The sequence below is a fragment of the Panthera tigris genome, chromosome B2 (assembly GCF_018350195.1).
Source record: "Panthera tigris isolate Pti1 chromosome B2, P.tigris_Pti1_mat1.1, whole genome shotgun sequence".
Taxonomy (NCBI): Eukaryota; Metazoa; Chordata; class Mammalia; order Carnivora; family Felidae; genus Panthera; species Panthera tigris.
The window spans coordinates 129,052,093-129,070,152 of NC_056664.1; the positions used below are offsets into that span (position 1 = coordinate 129,052,093).

Consider the following 18,060-nt stretch of genomic DNA (forward strand, 5'->3'; position numbering starts at 1 on the left):
TCCCTTACGTATGATACCCAGCGCTCACCCTTAATGCCCATCACCCATTTAACCACCCCCCTCCGCCTTCAGGAACCCTCAGGTGGTTCCCTGTATTAAGAGTCTCTTAAGGTTTGCCTCCCTCTCTGTTTTTATCTTATTTTTCCTTCCCTTCCTTTATTTTCACACAGCTTCTGCACAGGATTGAGTGGACAGAACATGAACATAGGATCTGGACAGATGTGGGCTTAAATCCCAGCCTTCTTAACTTACTGATGGGCTGAATTGGATAAGGAACTTAACTTTTCTGGGATCCAGTTCCTAGTCAACTGAAAATGTTGTTACCTTCCTCACAAAGTTATTGTGAAGATTGTTGATGGACTGCGTATCAGTTGTCTGGTACACAGACGGACCCATATTGGACACTCAGTTTGTCACTGACATTAGTTTTTCCTTCCTTTCTTAGTAGGTTTGCTTCCAGAGGGGCTGCTGACCCACGTGTAGCTTACCGTTGCTAAATGCTTGGCTTTTATCTAATTTCTTACCAAATTTCTGCTACAACCTGTAAAGGGAATGAGAGGAATATCAGTGGCAGTATATACATGGAAATATCTGAGGAAAGGTTTGACATTTTAACCCTGAGGCAAGAGAAACATTTGGAAACAAATGAAAGTGTATCACCACAGAGTTCAAAGATGTTAATAATGCCAATTGTATCCAGTATCCTCTCTTTAAGGAATGAAATACATCAATGCATTTTTTACAAATGTGTATTTATTTTTGAGAGAGTGCGCACACGTGAGCACGCACGCGAGCAAGTAGAGGAGGGGGAGAGAGAGAGGAGACACAGAATCCCAAACAGGCTCCAGGCTCTGAGACATCAGCAAAGAGCCAGACGCGGGGCTTGAACCCACAAACTGAGATCATGACCTCATGACCCAAGCCCAAGTCAGATGCTCAGTGGACTGAACCACCTAGACACCCCTATCAATGCATGTTAGAAGAGGATTTCCAACAAAAAAATGAGTGAGCACCTTTCACATTTGAAGGGAGAGTTTCAATTAAGTAAATGTCACTTACATGGAAAAACCTGCATTGATGATGTTGGATAACTGAGATTTTTCTGTGCGGGTGTAAAAACTGTCAACTAAAAATAACAATTTGTTTCCTTGAAGAATTGAAGAGGAGTAAACAGCCAACAGGATTAGAATCAGTGGCTCATAGGACTTTGTCTACGAGAAAGAGAATATGAAAAAAACATGTAAAAATTCTGTGAGATTGTCCTTTAACCGACATTATGAGTTGGGAAAGAAAAGGTCATTAATGATTCTCAAAAACTCGATCGGTTTTCCTTTTTTAAAAAATACCCCATGGAATAGTTATAAAATATGAAAGTTTAATCAAAGATATATTGGACTCAACATTTATTCCCCTTGATGTTTTCTTTTGTCTTTCCTAGGCACAAGTTTGGTTCACATTCCAGGGCCAAAGCCAAATCAGTCATAGGATACAGCAGCTGTTTTTGTTTGTAAATGCTAATACAGATAAGACTGGAAAAACTTGTACGGATGATTTGAACCTTGATCCTGGAGTGCTCTTCTCTTCACTCCCTCCCTTACCAAACTCATTCGTTAGGTTTTCCTCTGTTATCACTTTCATGCTCCTGACTGTAAAACTCGTATTTCCAAGTATCAGTGCTTCGTTATTTCAAGCACTTATGTCAGTCCTAACTACAGTGAATCAGTTATAAGAGAATTATCTACGAGTGTTAATTCTGTGGACTTTTGGCAAGTTGTGATGAGTTACTCTTGCCTGATAGAGTAACAGAGGCTCTAATAGCCAAAACATTGCAGTGTTGTTGGGGAAACTCTTGATGTAAGGAAATTATTATGAGAAAGAAGGTGATGGTTCTAATGGTGAAAAGATTTTCATGTGTTCATTCAGATCTAGGTTATTAGATGCTGATAATTGTTGCAGCTACAAAACCTCAACTAGGGAAGGGGATACGGTCTGAATGCTCGTGTCCTTCAAAATTCACATGTTGAAGTCCTAATCCCCAGTGGGACTTTGGAAGGCATTTAGGCCATGAGGATGAGGTCTGAATGAATGGGATTAATGCCCTTGTAAAATCAGCCCCAGAGAGTTTGCTTGGCCCTACTGTATTGTGAGGACTCAGTGAGAAGACAGCCATTTATGAACCGGGAAGCAGGCCACACCAGGAGCCTTGCTGGCTCCCTGATCTCAGACTTCCAGCCTCCAAAGCTGCGAGAAATAAATTTCTGTTGTTTATAAGCCACCCTGTTTGTGGTGTGTGATAGCAGTTCAAACGCACTAAGACAGGAAACAGTTCCCAGAAGATTAAAGATTTCAAAGCGTTCACTCTAAGTCTCTGGAAAAAGAAGCTAGTGTAGCTTTTGTGGTCACATTTTCTGGATTCAGGCCTCAGCTCCACATTTATGAAATTTGTGATTTTAAGCAAGTTGTTTAACTCATTAGGCCTCAAGTTTCCTCCTCACCTGTAAAAACAGGGATGACAATAGGGCCTCACAGGGATTGCACAGTGCTTCGTGCTGTGTTGGGCACTCTACAAATACCTGATAAATGTTAGCCATAGAGCAGAATGCAGATGCAGATTTGAATACAGGAGTGGCTGCTTTGATGTACAGTGTGTATCTGCAGAATGCATTCAAAAGCATATTGCTGGAAGTAAAATCCCCACTGGCTGTTTATTGGCCAGGCATATCAGACTGCCCTCGCTTCAGACACTGGCCAAAAAGTATGATTGAGGGAACTGAAAAGCAAAGATTTCAGGGAGCATCAAATGAGTAGAGTGATTGAAAAGTGGAGACTATCTGCTCTTTTAGATTAGATTCTCCCAAAATGCTTTGGAAAAACTCTTGGCTTTGCTTTAGAGAGGAAACACGACATTTATTATTATTTCTTCTAGGCTCAGAGTTTTATAATTGTAATCCATCTTGACTCCCACTCCTCAGACTCTGAAATTGTGCTTTGAGTGAACCCCAAGAAATTAAACAATTGTGTTCTTGCCAATGCACTTTGGATCCAATGCAACTTTTTGTTTTAGAGCAGCAGCAAAAAGATAAGACCTTTTAGGAACTCTTTCTATTTTAGCCTATAATTTTCAGAAGTTCAAAGAATGATCTTTACCTCTTAGTTGTGCCATTTTTTTTTTTTAATCAGGAAACAGAGCAGAATACCAGGTTTTACTCGTTTGAGTGAAATTATTTGTGGATCTGAATCCACCTGTTTGGGAAAGTATACTTGTTGCTGGTTAAGGGTTGTGTTCCTATGGTGTGTCTGGAAAGGTGACTGCTAACTTACTATGACATAGGACCTATGGGACTCCTGGCCCCACCAGATGTCTGTGGTGCCGCCTGGACAGGAGGGACTGGACAAGGTGGCCAAGAAAGGAGTGTTCAAAGCAACCATACAGGGCCGTGCAGACTGCGCCCCATACCCAGATGATTCGCCACAGAGAGAGACTAGAAATCCATCCCATGCCCAGTTTGCCAGATGCTGTGCCCTGGTGTAGGGCTGCATCACTCAGAGAAGGGGGCACTCTTCCAGCATTCACGAGGATGTCATATGGTCCCTGCGCAAAGGCTCATGAAGGTGCTGTATGGACCAGTGGTGGGCCTAGGCATAAAGACACATTCTGATTTGTAATCATCACTTTATGTTTACAAGACTTAAAAAATTGCTCTAAAACCAGGACTTAGGAACTATAGATTGTACAATCTGAAAATAAGACCATGGGCACTTCATTATTGCAGTAAGGAGTCATTACTCAAAAGTCCTCATTTGGTACATCTATCTTGGGGCAGGATCTTTTTAGTTTCATTAATAGCTATAACTGTATACAAAGCCTATGTGTGTGTATGTGTCTCTCTTTCTAAATGTGTTTTATTTAGTTCCTATTGAAACAAGAATCCTAAACTTTCTGAACTCAAGTAAAGAGAAATAAAGTCTCTAAAACATTTCTTTGTCATAACTACAGATAGGACGGCCGTTCTGTGCTTTTGGGTTTGTTCCCCTCCTGAAATCTACAAGTTGAGTTTCATAATAAACCTCACATGGTTGGTACATTGCCCTGCGTGGAATTGTGTATTCCCATGTCTGAAGTTTCTCACTGCTTGCAAAGATACTTTAACATATTGCTGTGAAACAAAGAAAGGTTTTGTTTTCTGGTAATAGGCGAAATTTGCTTAATGTATATATTGCTTAATGTATAATGTATAGATTATATAAAGACCTTAAAAAATTTTTTTTAATGTTTATTTATTTTTGAGAGAGAGAGATAGAGCACAAGCAGGGGAAGGGCAAAGAGAGAGGGAGGCACAGAATCCAGAGCAGGTCCAGGCTCCGAGCTGTCAGCACAGAGCCCAATGTGGGGCTTGAAACTACAAACTGTGTATAGTCCTGAGATCAGGACTTGAGCCGAAGTCAGACACTTAACCGACTGAGCCACCCAGGCACCCCTATAGAGCCCTTTTAAATTGATTCCCTCTTTAAAGTTCTTATCTCCAAATACAATTGCATTCTGAGGTGCTGGGGTTAGGGCTTCAATATGTGAATTTGGGTGGGTTATACAATTTAGCTGTAACCATGTATGAACAGGTTTGTTCTTGTTCCCCTTAGAATAAGTAGGCGTAAAGTTTTTCTTTTATGATCAGAAATATAACCATGTTGTGTTTACAGAAATATGACCATGTGTTGTGTTTACAACGGTTCCCTTACAGGCAAGTAGGAACTTTCATAGTTGTTCTTTGTAGCATCGAGTATACAGACTATGTATGTATTATACCCCCCACTCATTGACCTTTGGAGGTATGCAGAGACCTACCTTCTGAATCTTTCATTTCCTGTCTTTCTGAACCTTTCCCTATTGAGTTTGTTCAAGATTGCCCCAACCTGCTATTATAAGTTGTCCAGAACTGCATTATATTCATGAATAAAAAACTGCCATGATAATTATCTATGGAATGGGTCACAAGTTTGGGTGTGGACTGGCATCACCTGGAGATCACCCTAAATGTACTGAGTCAGAAACTCCAGGGGACCAGGCATCTGTACTGTTTGCGGCTCTCCGGAAGAGTCTCTCGCTTCCTAACGTGTGAGAACTACTGAGCTACCACCACTTCTCTGCTCCTATATATTTTTGTACATAAGTTCTATCTAACTGCCCAATGAAAGAAGGCTTAGGAAACTTCCCCTTCCTTCCCTGTGGGATCTTGTTCTCCAGACAGATGATATGCATGCCTGAAAAAATTAGAAGACATAAGCAGATTTCTGGTAGTTGGTCATAAAATTTCTTTTGAATTCTTCATCTCTTTGTGAATCAAAGCACATTTTAGCATTATTTTAGCAACTTTATGAATACAGTTTACTAAAATTTGTTACATTATTCTTCATCACAGTGAGATAGGACAGTCAATAGAATTGTTTGATTTTCCCTTCTTGTTTTCCCTAGTTTCATTTTTAGGATCTCACAGTACAGAATCAAGCCACTGGATGTGTAGGTTAGTTTGAAGTTCTTTCTGTACCTGCTTCTATATTTTGGTGTGACTACAGCAAGGAATACATTTTAACCTTTTGGGGGACAGTCTTAGAAATAGCTTCTTGGTTGACATTTTTTTTCTATTTTTGTTTTTTCTAATTTTTTTTTTTATTAGTTTTGAGAGAGAGAGAGGAAGCATATGAGTGGCGAAGGGCAGAGAGAGGGGGACAGAGGGTCCGAAGCGGGTTCTGTGCTGACAGCAGAGAGCCCCCTGTGGGGCCCGAACTCACTAGTCGTGAAATCATGGCCTGGGCCAGAGTCGGATGCTCAACTGACTGAGCCACCAAGGTGCCCCGTATTTTTGTGTTTTCTAAATTTCTTTTTTCTTTTTAATTTTTCCAAGTTTTTATTTAAATTCGAGTCAGTTAACATACTCAGTGTAATATTAGTTTCAGGTGTAGAATTTAGTGATTCATCACTTGTGTTTGCCACCCACTGCTCATCACAAGTGCCCTCCTTAATACCCATCACCTGTTTTACCCATCCCCCTGCCCACCTTCCCTCCAACCCTCTGTTGTCTATCGTTAAGAAGCTGTTTCCCGGTTTGCCTCTCTTTCCGCCCACCCCATGTTCATCTATTTTGTTTCTTAAATTTCACATATGAGGGAAATAACATGATATTTGCTTTTCTCTGACTTGTTTTGCTTAGCATAATACTCTCTAGCTCCATTCACGTTGTTGCAAAAGGCAAGATTTCATTCTTTTTGATGGCTGAGTGATACTCCACTGTGTACATAGGCCACATCTTTTTTATCCATTCACCAGTCGATGGATACGTGGGCTCTTTCCATAATTTGGCTATTGTTGATTGTGCTTCTATAAACATTGGGGTACATGTATGCCTTCAAATCAGCATTTTTGCATTCTTTGGGTAAATACCTAGTAGTGCGATTGCTGGATCATAGGGTAGTTCTATTTTTAACTTTTTTCGGGCACCTCCGTACTGTTTTCCAGAGCGACTACACCAGTTTGCATTCCCACCAACAGTGTAAAAGGGTTCCCCTTTCTCTGCATCCCCACCAATACCTGTTGTGTCCTGTGTTGTTGCTTTTAGCCATTCTGACTAGTGTGAAGTGATATCTCATTGTAGTTTTGATTTGTATTTCCCTAATGATGAGTGATTAGCATCTTTCTTTGTGTCTATTAACCATCTGTATGTCTTCTTTGGAAAGATGTCTATTCATATCTTCTTCCTATTTTAAACTGGGTTATTTGCTTTTTGGGTATTCAGTTTTATAAGTTCTTTGTATGCTTTGGATACTAACCCTTTACCGGATATGTCATTTCCAAATATCTTCTCTCCTTCCAGAGGTTGCCTTCTAGTTTTGTTGTTTCTTTCCTTTGCTGTGCAGAAGATTTTTATTTTTATGAAGTCCCAATAGGTTATTGTTGCTTTTGTTTCTCTGGCTCAGGAGTCATATCTAATAAGAAGTTGCTATGGCCAATGTCAAACAGGTTACTGCTTGTGTTCTCTGCTAGGATTTTGGTTGACTTCCTTGTAGTTTTCCTAATGCTTGCTCCCTGGCAGAAGACCTCTGGGTCAGTGGGAGTAACTCATCTGGGGTGGGTTGGGTCAGGCTAGGTGGGCAGGAAGGCAAGGTAAAGACCACCTTCTTGTCTACACCCCCATAGAGAATCTTTAATTCTCCACACTGTTTCTTTCTGTCTCCTTACCTGATTATGGACTTGAGCGTTCAAATGAACTTAGGCCTTCACTTGATTTAGAATCCATGCCTTTATGGTTTTGAGGTCTTGAGAAGGAATGACTAGCTCTAAACATCTTCCTCCAAGGCCATTTTCTGTGTGATCAAAGTGTGTTTTTCTCTTCATATTATGAATGAGATGATTCCCCCCCCAGTAGCTTTTTATTGGCTTTAGGGTAGTAATACAGAGCATGGGACCTGTCTAGGACTAGTGGTAAACCAACAAACAGATTCCTGATGTTGTGGTGTGTGTTGCTTTACCTTAACCACCCAATTACCTTCTACAGTAGTGCCAACCAATTTTTGGCCAGAAAGCAAGGATGACACCTATTATTACCTTGGTCATCAAAATTCATCCATTCTCTGTACTGTCTACCTGTTGCATAGTAGACTGTATTAGATATTAACTTAAGCAGATAGATACATCTTAACTCCACACCTTCTAGCTGAAGCACTTTTCCCAGGTCACATCAGGTGTTAACTGATTGCAATGCATGTGTCTCAAAGAAGGACCTTAAGGAATTAGTCCTTCAAGCAAATAATATTTATAGTCTTGTGGGATTTTATTTAATTATAAAATCTACATGGGCATCGTAAAAATTTTGGAAAACCCAGAAAAGCACAAGGGAGTAATTAAAATCTTTCATGATGCCACAATTCAAAGAAAACAACTATTAACATTTTGACATAGATTACTTAAGTCTTTGTTTCAGGATGTGTGTGTGGTTGTGCACAGGCTCTTTCCTTTACCTACCTTGTCTACCTGAGATGGTATTTACACTCCCATACTGTTAGACAGCCTCCTGAACTGCCATTGTTTATCAGCCAATAGCTCATTTTTACACATTTAAAATATTTCTGAATTTCTGTAAAAACTGCATGGTGAGGGACATACTTGCAGCAATGAGCTTCACACACTCTTGCATGTAGCCTTAGAATAAATATATATGTGACAAAACAAATACACATTTTAAAAGCTTTTGATACAATTGCTAACCTCCCGTCCAGAAAGATTCTATCAATTTTCTCTCCTACCAGCATTTTTTCGGAGTTCCCAGAATCCTCACCAATTTTTAAACATCATCATCATTTTTTTTTTTTTTTTAAATCCTGCCAACTTGGTGGGGAAAAAAAATCTCAGTGGTTTAATTTGCATTTCCTTGTTTAGTAGTAAAGTCCGTCCTGATTCACTTTTATATATTTCCTGAAGAAGTTTCATGTAGTGGTAAGTGGGACTGCTCTGGGGCCCAGCTGTTCACTTCCTGGCACCCAAGGGTAGGTTCCTTAATCTCCCTGCGCTCACTCACCATCTCTGATAATGACAACACTTAGTTCATGGAGTCTGTATGAAGAGTGAAGAGAGTATCATGTGACAAGTGCCTAGAAAGCACTTGGCATTACAGTAAGCACCTGATACATATCAGCACCTCTTATGTTCTCGAGCATTTGTATTTCTTCATGTAGGAGTTGCCTTTTCATTTTCTTTGTCTGGGCAAGTGGTTTGGTTTTGTTTGGTTATGGCAGAAGGTTTTAATGTATTAAGTAGGTTAACCCATTACCTGCCATATATTACAATTTCCCCCAATTTGTGGTTTGTTTTTAAATTTTGTTCAAAGTGAGGAAATATTTGGATATTAGGAAATTCAAACTATGGGATGGCATCGTTTTGGTTCAGCCTAGGTCTTTTTTCTGCCCCTCAGTCCTGCCTCTGGAAGAGTCACTCCCCTATCACTGGGGAGATCGGGTATTAACTTTTGTCACCAGATAGCAGAAATGGCATTTTAAGCAGGATAATTTGTTATATTAAAAATCACCATGTTAGGGGCGCCTGGGTGGCTCAGTCGGTTGAGCGTCCGACTTCGGCTCAACTCGCGGTCCGCGAGTTCGAGCCCCGCGTTGGGCACTGGGCTGATGGCTCGGAGCCTGGGGCCTGCTTCCGATTCTGTGCCTCCCTCTGTCTCTGCCCCTCCCCCGTTCATGCTCCGTCTCTCTCTGTCTCAAAAATAAATAAACGTTAAAAAAAAAATTGAAAAAAAAATCACCATCTTGGAATAAAACTTCTGCTTAATTTGTATAAATAATGCTTATGGAAGATGAGAGGCTATGGTTAATATTTCACCCATTTCCCATTTATCACTAAATCTAACTTGTCAGCATTCCATGGTGAAATAAAATTAATTACTTCAATTTGGGAGAAGCTTTTAATTTGAGATCAAGATGCCTCAGAGATGGAGTATACATTACATGCTACTATGTTTTCCTTCTTTTCTGCAGATTATACAGCAGAAAGAATCTTTGTAGCCACAAAATCTTGTTCATGAGGGGAAAATGTTCATTATTTTGGCATATATACATGCAACTAAAAATTAAAATTTTTCACTTCCTGGAAAAAAATGTGGACATAGAGAACATTATTTTAACTTGCTAAGTAGAAAAATAATCAGAACCACCCTATGAAAACATGGAAATTCTGCTTGAGCTGCTGACTTGTTTCAAAAAGCCATTTAAAGTGGCAAATATTGCTACTGTGTGATCGTTAAATGGGAGTGTGTTATATTATTGCTACGAGGGTTATGTATGATTGAAACTTCCCATATAAAAAAATTTTAAGTAGTTGTGTTAATGACGCTTAACCACTAAGGACCTTGGGGAAAACTGAATGTCTTTCATTTCTGACTCTTCATCTGGTTACGCTATGTGATTGCTGTCTAGATGTGTGTCGTCTTTCTGCTCACCTCTCTACTTATTAAACTTACATTAAACACTTAACTGCTTCCTTATCTCTTCACTTTTAATATCTTCCATCAGAATATATTCTCAGATTTTTTCCTCCCAAACACTCAAACTGAAGTATGTATCAATGAACAGAGGAGCAAGGGAATTTCAACTCTCAAATTCTGTACTGCCTTATTAGATTTTAGTCTTTATTTTGTTGTTTTACTCAAGTATGTTTTACTTTTATAACATTTTTAAGAGAAAAAAATTTAAGTCATGATTTATATGGTAACTTTTAAGAATCGTCAGGATGTATGGGATTGGGGATGCTTACTGGTGCTGAAAAAGACAACAAACATCAAACAAACAAAAAACCAGAGGACACTTAGAGCTAGCCCCACAGCCTTGTAAGTAACCTTGATTGTCCTTATTTAAACATTTTTATCCTTCCAAATCTTTTCTTATTTTTCCTTATTCTCTGTCTGTTTTGATTTACAATTATTGGAAAACATAAAGCAAGAAAAAGTGATTGGTTCTCAATGCAATCTAAAATTGTAAATTGCTGATTGAGTTCTGGGCACCTGTAATAATGAACTGCACATGCTTTATGGGCTATAAAGTATGACTGTGTTCATGCCTCTCTGTCATATTAGTCCTTTACTTGTAAGCAACATGTCAGAGAATATTTAGCTCCTTTAGCGTGTTAGTTACCTACACCCAGCGATAAAGAATTGGAAGTGCTGTGCAGAACATTTCTTTATTTTAAGCTTCAGTTCTCTCGATGCAAATATTGGACTCCTCTGGAGGAATTTAACCCCAGTCTCTACTTGCAGGCAAAATGAAGGACCGGCTGGCCGAACTTCTGGAGGTAACCAAGAACTATGACCAGCAGTTCCCAGACGGGGACGACGAATTTGACCCGCTCCATGAGGACATGGTGTTCGAGACGGACCACATCCTGCAGTCCTTGTACCGAAACATCCAGGACCTTCAGGATGAAAACCAGCATCTGATGACCGACGTGAAGCGGCTGGGGAAGCAGAACGCCCGCTTTCTCACGTCCATGCGGCGCCTCAGCAGCATCAAGCGGGACACCAACACGATCGCCAAAGACATCAAGGCGCGGGGCGAGAACATCCACCGCAAGCTGTGCGCGATGAAGGCACTGAGCCAGGAGGCCGAGGCCCAGCACGGCGCGCACTCGGCGGTGGCGCGCATCGCGTGCGCGCAGTACAGCGCCCTCATGCGCACCTTCCAGCGCGCCATGGACGAGTACAACCAGGCCGAGATGAAGCAGCGCGACAACTGCAAGATCCGCATCCAGCGCCAGCTGGAGATCATGGGCAAGGACGTCTCCGGCGACCAGATCGAGGACATGTTCGAGCAGGGCAAGTGGGACGTGTTCTCCGAGAACTTGCTGGCCGACGTGAAGGGCGCGCGGGCGGCCCTCAACGAGATCGAGAGCCGCCACCGCGAGCTGCTGCGGCTGGAGAGCCGCATCCGCGACGTGCACGAGCTCTTCTTGCGGATGGCGGTGCTGGTGGAAGAGCAGGCCGACACGCTGAACGTCATCGAGCTCAACGTGCAGAAGACCGTCGACTACACCGGCCAGGCCAAGGTGCAGGTGCGCAAGGCCATGCAGCACGCGAAGAAAAAGCCCTGCCGGACCGTCTGCTGCTTCTGCTGCCCCTGCCTCAACTAGCAGGTTGGCCCCGGCCACCACACCACACCGGCGACCGAAATGGCTGGGAAGCACACTGGGGGAGATTTGGGGGCCCTCTGCACCGGAGTGAGTTGCCCCAATCCTTCTGGACCTCTGTCCTCAGAGGAAGAAAAAATCTTGAGGTGCGAGAATTCCAGCCCAGCTTGTGTTTGGGAGGATGGCTGATGCCATCCAGTGTTTCTTCAGTAAAGCAGATCCCTACTGAAGTTGGGTGAGGTCATTATGTGGCACATGGCACGCTTTTCCTCTTAACGGAAGCCAAATAAGGAACTGACGTTGCAGCTTACCGTGTAGGCTAAATGTCCAAGGCACCAACGCTTCCTAATGAAACTCTAGGAGGAAGTCGGTTCTGCATCGGCTGGTGATGCGGCTGATGATGGCATGAATTCATTATCGAAACTTAAAATTCATTTACCTTATCCTGAAAGTCCCTTGGTTCTGTCCAGTTTCACAGGACATCGATCTTGGGGAAAACCGTACATCTTTCATTTCTGATTCTTCGTCTGGTTTATCCTGTGTGGTTCCTGCCTAGATGTATATCTTCTTTCTGTCCACCTTCCCTACTTATTAAAATCATATTTAACACTCATTATTTCCTTATGTTTTTCACTTTTAATATCTCCTGTCAGGATATATTTTGGATATTTTTAAGCACTGAGTTTTGAACAAGCACTCAAATGGAAGTATGTATCACTCACATTTTATATATTTTTCATAAATAATTTAAAACGTATCTTTTTACTTGATAATACAAATACACATAAATATATAAATGTAAAGGACTAATATCAATGCATGTACACAATGACCAATTAGTTTAACTTGACTTTTGTAAATATGGTCTATAAATATCCAGAGCAGCACTTTTACTGGTCGTTGGTATTGGTTTGCTTGCTTGAGTTTACCTGACTCCCATCTCTGTGATCTAGTTTGTGTCACAATTTTCTTTTGAACCCCTCTGCGTTGGTTATGGTGGTAGAGACAGGCATCAAAGGCTAAAATGCATACAGAACTACAGATAATAAAACAACATTCTTGAAACTATTACTTTTGTTTTACTGTGGACCATTTCTTTTGTGTACTGAAATGGAGTAACTTAAAATAAAAATCTTTTTTTCAATTTAGTTTAATAAACATTACATTATAATAACCCCTTTGTGTGTTTGTACCTTGACTGTTTAAATCTTACTTTTTCAATTATTCTTCTTAAGAATTCTTCTACTGGCTGCATTAGGCTGCAACATCTGCCTGGAACTCTGATTCAAAGGGGACAAAATGAAAAAGAATTAGCTTGTGGGTGTCTAGCTTTCTGTCCTGAGTTACTTAAAATAGCTTAGCAAATCGTCATGTTTTAGAAATTTGGTTTTGTTGGCAAACTTTGTAATGCCCTTACCCACATTTGCCATATTTCCTGTTCCTCTTTGGAGTCAACTCTTAACTGTTTTTATGTCATTGTTTAATACAGGAGCAAGTTTACTCAGCAGCCAAAACTCTCAGGTCCTGCAGACAGTGAAATTTTTACAGGAATAGAAGGAAGAGTGTGTGAACTCTTTGAAACTCGCTGACTAACCTGCAGATGCCCATGAAAATCTAGCCCTGCGCCTAATTTTAATTTCGTGGTTAAATACGAGAATTGTGGAAACCAAGTTCCGCTGGGTTCCTCTCAGATGCCTCCAACTTTCTTTCTCAGCTCACCCAGGGATATGTTTCACCTTTAACTGAATTTCCTTTCCCTAAGGGAAAAAAGTCTTCACACAGCTCCATTGCTGTGTCTTTCATTGTAGAGACGCGATATTATGAATACAAACCGCCAGCTAGTTTTCTCAAGACAGGATAGTTCATGAATGTGACTTGTTTAAGCTCATAAAGCATTTTCTTTGCCTAGAACTAGTCATAAAAGTAAACGAGTTTGCAGGCTGTGTGTCTTTTTTAATTCCCCAAATTTCACATTGGAAAATTAGGTAAAAAATACAGTTTCATATACTAAGAGATTAGTGAACTGTTGCTTATGACAAGGTAAGAATTTTTCTTCCTGCTTATTAGTAACTCTCTGAGTGTCACATAGTAGTTAAGAGCACTGATTCATGACCCCACTCGCTCAGTTTAAATCCTGACCCTGTCACACACTAGCTGTTAAGACTTGGGCACATTACTTAACCTCCTTGTGCTTCAGTTTCCTCATCTGTAAAATGGACATCATAGGAGCTACTTCATACAGTTGTTGTACAAAGTAAACGCTATTTATGTTAATTATTGTTATGATAAACTTTCTGGTAGACTAGTAGAGCTGATACTGACTTAGTAAATTAATAGTTTTTCACTTCTGAGGGGAAATAACTTTGTATTTTTCTGTTGATAGTCTTTAATAAAATGGAATAAAGAAACAAAGACCTATCTTTTTTGAATATTAGGGCTTTTTTTCCTACAACAAAACACCATTTTCACAATGCATTTATATTCCTTCTTATATCGAAACACTTTCTGAAAAAGTAGTAGATGTTCCGCTCGAAAACCAGTTAAGCAGGAAGCAGCTGCTCTGCTCAGTGTGGCAAGTGCTTTCCCCTGATCTTCCCAAGCTGTGAGTCAGAAAGCCCCAGAAAACGTTCGCTTGTGGAGGCCAGGTCACAACAGACTAAAGGGAAGGGATTTGTTGGCTTTCCCCACATCCTGTCCTGTTTTCCTGCAGCCCTTCGTGGCTCTGACTGCCATGCCCAACAGTGTATGCAATGCTGGCCTTTTCCCTTGGAAAGGGTGCTCCAGTGCCACCAACAGGTGCATAGAGTTCGCTTTACCCAATCCCATGATGCTCTCTTGGTGAACTCTGAATGCTGACCTTGGGCAAGAAGAAAACTTTGTGGCAAAGCTGCTAATTTTCATGCACTCACACCATTTAATGTATAAAATGAAAGAACCAATCATAAAGAGCAACAGGTCCTCCAGCGGCTGAAGGTGGAAATCTTTTTCTAAAGCTATTTTAACATATGCGCTGACACCTCCTTACCAGCCAAATGACAAACCTTACAGTCATGGCCACAGATTATAGGTGGTGACAACTCCAGAAATGCCAGAAATAGGAGAGATGCTCACTAGGATGCGTTAGTATCCAGGATAACATAAGTTTGAATTTTTTAAAAGCTGATCAATAACTCAAAAGCGTTTGCACCGTGACATCATGGGAGGAAATTTATGGCCTTTCAAGGTAATGGCCTTGAAAGAAAACTCTGTTCTTGTACCAGTGCTTCATACTTATTGAAAAGCAGTCCCGGTGCTTTATAGTTGAACGTCACATGCACATATGTTTCCAGCTTTACAATGTAAAGTTTCTATCTTGACAGGAAACTACTGAAGATTGTGTGTAGGTTAAAAATGATAAAAGAGGGGCAGCTGTAGTCTTGGATTTTATGTATAAATCCCACCACTCTATTTTCCACCATAAGACATATTTCTACACCTCTCTTTGAAATATGCAAGGTGCCTCTAAGTGCAGCATGCAGTTCACTCATTTGTAGTCAGGATGATGGTTTGAAACATCCAGTTGCCATCAAAGTAACAGTTAACTTGCTTTTGATAGCAAGAATTAAAGACCTTGCAATTAATACAAAGGGGCTATTAGAAATGGGAAATGAGTAGGATCTGGAATGCAACCTCACCATCATATGACTATTGAGCATCTTTATTACCAACATTTGTTATAAAGGATGGATATGACGTCCTTATATACACTAGAAGCTTTTGTTGTAAAGATTACGTGTATACTGGTGAGAAACAGCTTTCTGACCTGATGATCTGGGTGAGACTACATACGATGCTTTAAAACCAATGATATCTTGAAAAGTGAGGAGTAGGAAACAACTCCCCAACATCATCATTTTCTCGTTGGTATTTTGAAAGTATTTTTATATCCCATTTTAATTAAAAGCATCTTTAAGCCACTTCTTGGACCTTTTTCACTTTTCCGAATCTGTATCTATACATTTTCAAGGCCTTATAGCCAACTCTTTAGACATATCCTTTCTTCTGCATCCAAGCATCTCATAATATTCTATAGTGGATACAAATAACAGAGCATGAAAATTAGGTATATCCTTATCTCTGTGTTTTCAGATGGGCCCAGTGCTTCACATGTGCTTAGTTTTGCTATCCCAAACGGGAGAGCGCTAAGAGCCATTTAACAGGAACAGACATGTAACGCATGTGTTTCTAAATTTCTATGTCAGGATCTTTACACTCCTCCATCAGTGTGATCTCCAGTTATGTGCCCTCTTTTCCTGATATCTCCTACAGATCCTGTCACACTTGGGAATTTCTTCTAAGCCACTATAAATGTATTATGGAAGGAGGCAGGGAAAGAAGGAGTGAGTATCCACACCTACCACAAAGCTCACTGGCTGAGGCTGAGCAGTGCTTGTTTTCTAAGCGTTCTTGGGAGACAGATGGTGCCTCATATCTGTTCTACACTCAATCCCCCGCTGTTTCCTTGTTTTGTCCACTGTGTGTGTGGGTTTTACACCTTGCCTAACTCTCCACTATTCATGCATTCCTATCTGATCGTCTAGTTTCTGTTCAGCGGCTTGCTCTGACTTCGCAACCTGACTGCTGTTCATCTGCAAGCCTTCCTGGCTGACTTTTTCCCCCTGACCTTCAACTTATGTACACTTCTGGCACTAGTCTGAATCCAACCACACTTTGCTCAAAAGTGGTCCCATCCCACAACAGGTAGACATAATATCCATCAGTATAACACCTTTCAGTTTACTTTTTTTTCATGATAATCTTGTGAAGTAGTATTACTAACACTTTATTTTTTCTAAGAGGTGGGAACTAAGAATTCAGTCCTCTAATATTTGACAAAGTTACGTATTTGCAAGGGTCTATTTCTTACTCTCATATTACTAAGCTTCTCTGTGCATGTTCATTTCGATGTCAGCCTAGAAGTACAAACTGCATGAAGAGAAGAATCATTTTCCTTGACTGATCTCCATAACATTAGTAAAATAAGCTCTTTCTTGGCCTTCTGGCTCTGCACTTTTTCTTCTACCTTTGGCTCTCCCTTTTTAGTCTCCTTCACGGGTGTCTCTCCTTCTTCCCAGCTGTCATTGCTGAGTCTGCATCCAAGGCCAAATTCCCGGAGCTATTTCTTTCACTCCGAGGGTCTCAAATACCACCTTTCTAAGTGCTAGGGGTTTACGGATCTGGATCTCCAGCCCCGACTTTTCAGCTGAGGCTTGAGTCTGTACATCCAAGCACCTAGCAAACATCAGCAGTTAGATGTCCGACTGGAGCCTCTAATGCTACGGATCCTGCCATCTTCCCCGCTCCCTGACCCCACCTCTTCCTGTTCACCCTATCATGCAGGCAGCGGGTGGCATCATCGATCACTTTCTACCCACTGCCCAAGCCAGCACCCTTGCTGCAGCAGCCTGTCTCTCTCCCACTTTGGCTCTCTTGGAAGCCACACACTTCACTTATGCACACCACCACTTGCCCAGATCAGACAACTGTCCCCTCTTGCCTCAGTTACTTTAGCAGCTTCTAACTGGTCTCTAGCTTCCAGTCTTGCCTTCCTAATCCAGTCTGTACACTATAGCCATAGTGTTTTTTCTTTTTCTTTCTCTCTCTCTCTCTCTCTCTGTCATTACTATGTTGGGTTTTTTTTTTTTTTAATTGTGGCAAAATATCCCTAACCCAAAATTTAGCACTTTCACCATTTTAAAGTATATAGTTTTAGCAGTGGGAAGTATACGTATGTTGTTGTGCATCTAATCTCCAGAACTCTTCTCATCTTGCAAAACTGAAACTCTGTACCCGTTAAACAACATATCCCCATTCCCTTTCCCTCAACCCCTGGCAACCACGGTTCTCCTTTCTGTCTCTATGAGTTTGACCACTCAACATACCTCATTTGTCTTTTTGTGAATGGATAGTTTCTCCTAGCATAACATCCTCAAGGTTCCTCCACGTTGTGGCCTGTGCCAGAATTTCCTTCCTTTTCACGGCTGAATAATACTCCATTGTCTACATAGACCACATTTTTGTTTATGCATTCATCCGTTCATGTCCTGAGTTGGCTTAAAACTCTCTGATGGTTGTGCTTTGCTGTTGGGATAAGCATTCAGGCCCCAGCTGCTTCTTTAGCCTCACCTTCTCACCCTTCATTATATCCACTCTCTTCTCCAGCTCTGACTGTTCCTGCGGGCTGTTTCTCTGCCTGGACCACTTCCCAGGACTTGCCCCCTGTGTAAGTGTGATGCTCTGAGAAACTGACTCCAGGGAGGGATTACACATGCGAAACTTTTATATGGGGAAATGTGTTAGAGAGGAACAGAGAAAATCACGCCTGCCTCGGCGTCCCTGCAGTACTT

The 18,060-nt window shown here is 41.1% G+C and overlaps 1 protein-coding gene across 4 annotated transcripts in view; it reads left to right on the plus strand.

Annotated features, from left to right (window-relative positions):
- The window catches only part of STX11 (syntaxin 11), a 43,284-nt gene extending 31,514 nt beyond the window's left edge, over positions 1-11,770 (plus strand). For all 4 annotated transcript variants that reach the window (XM_042987268.1, XM_042987267.1, XM_042987269.1 and 1 more), the window contains one exon: positions 10,809-11,770. In XM_042987268.1, the coding sequence (XP_042843202.1) occupies positions 10,814-11,677 (864 nt within the window). In that variant the 5' untranslated portion in view covers positions 10,809-10,813 and the 3' untranslated portion in view covers positions 11,678-11,770. The remainder of the gene's footprint in view (positions 1-10,808) is intronic.
- Positions 11,771-18,060: the final 6,290 nt, after the last annotated feature.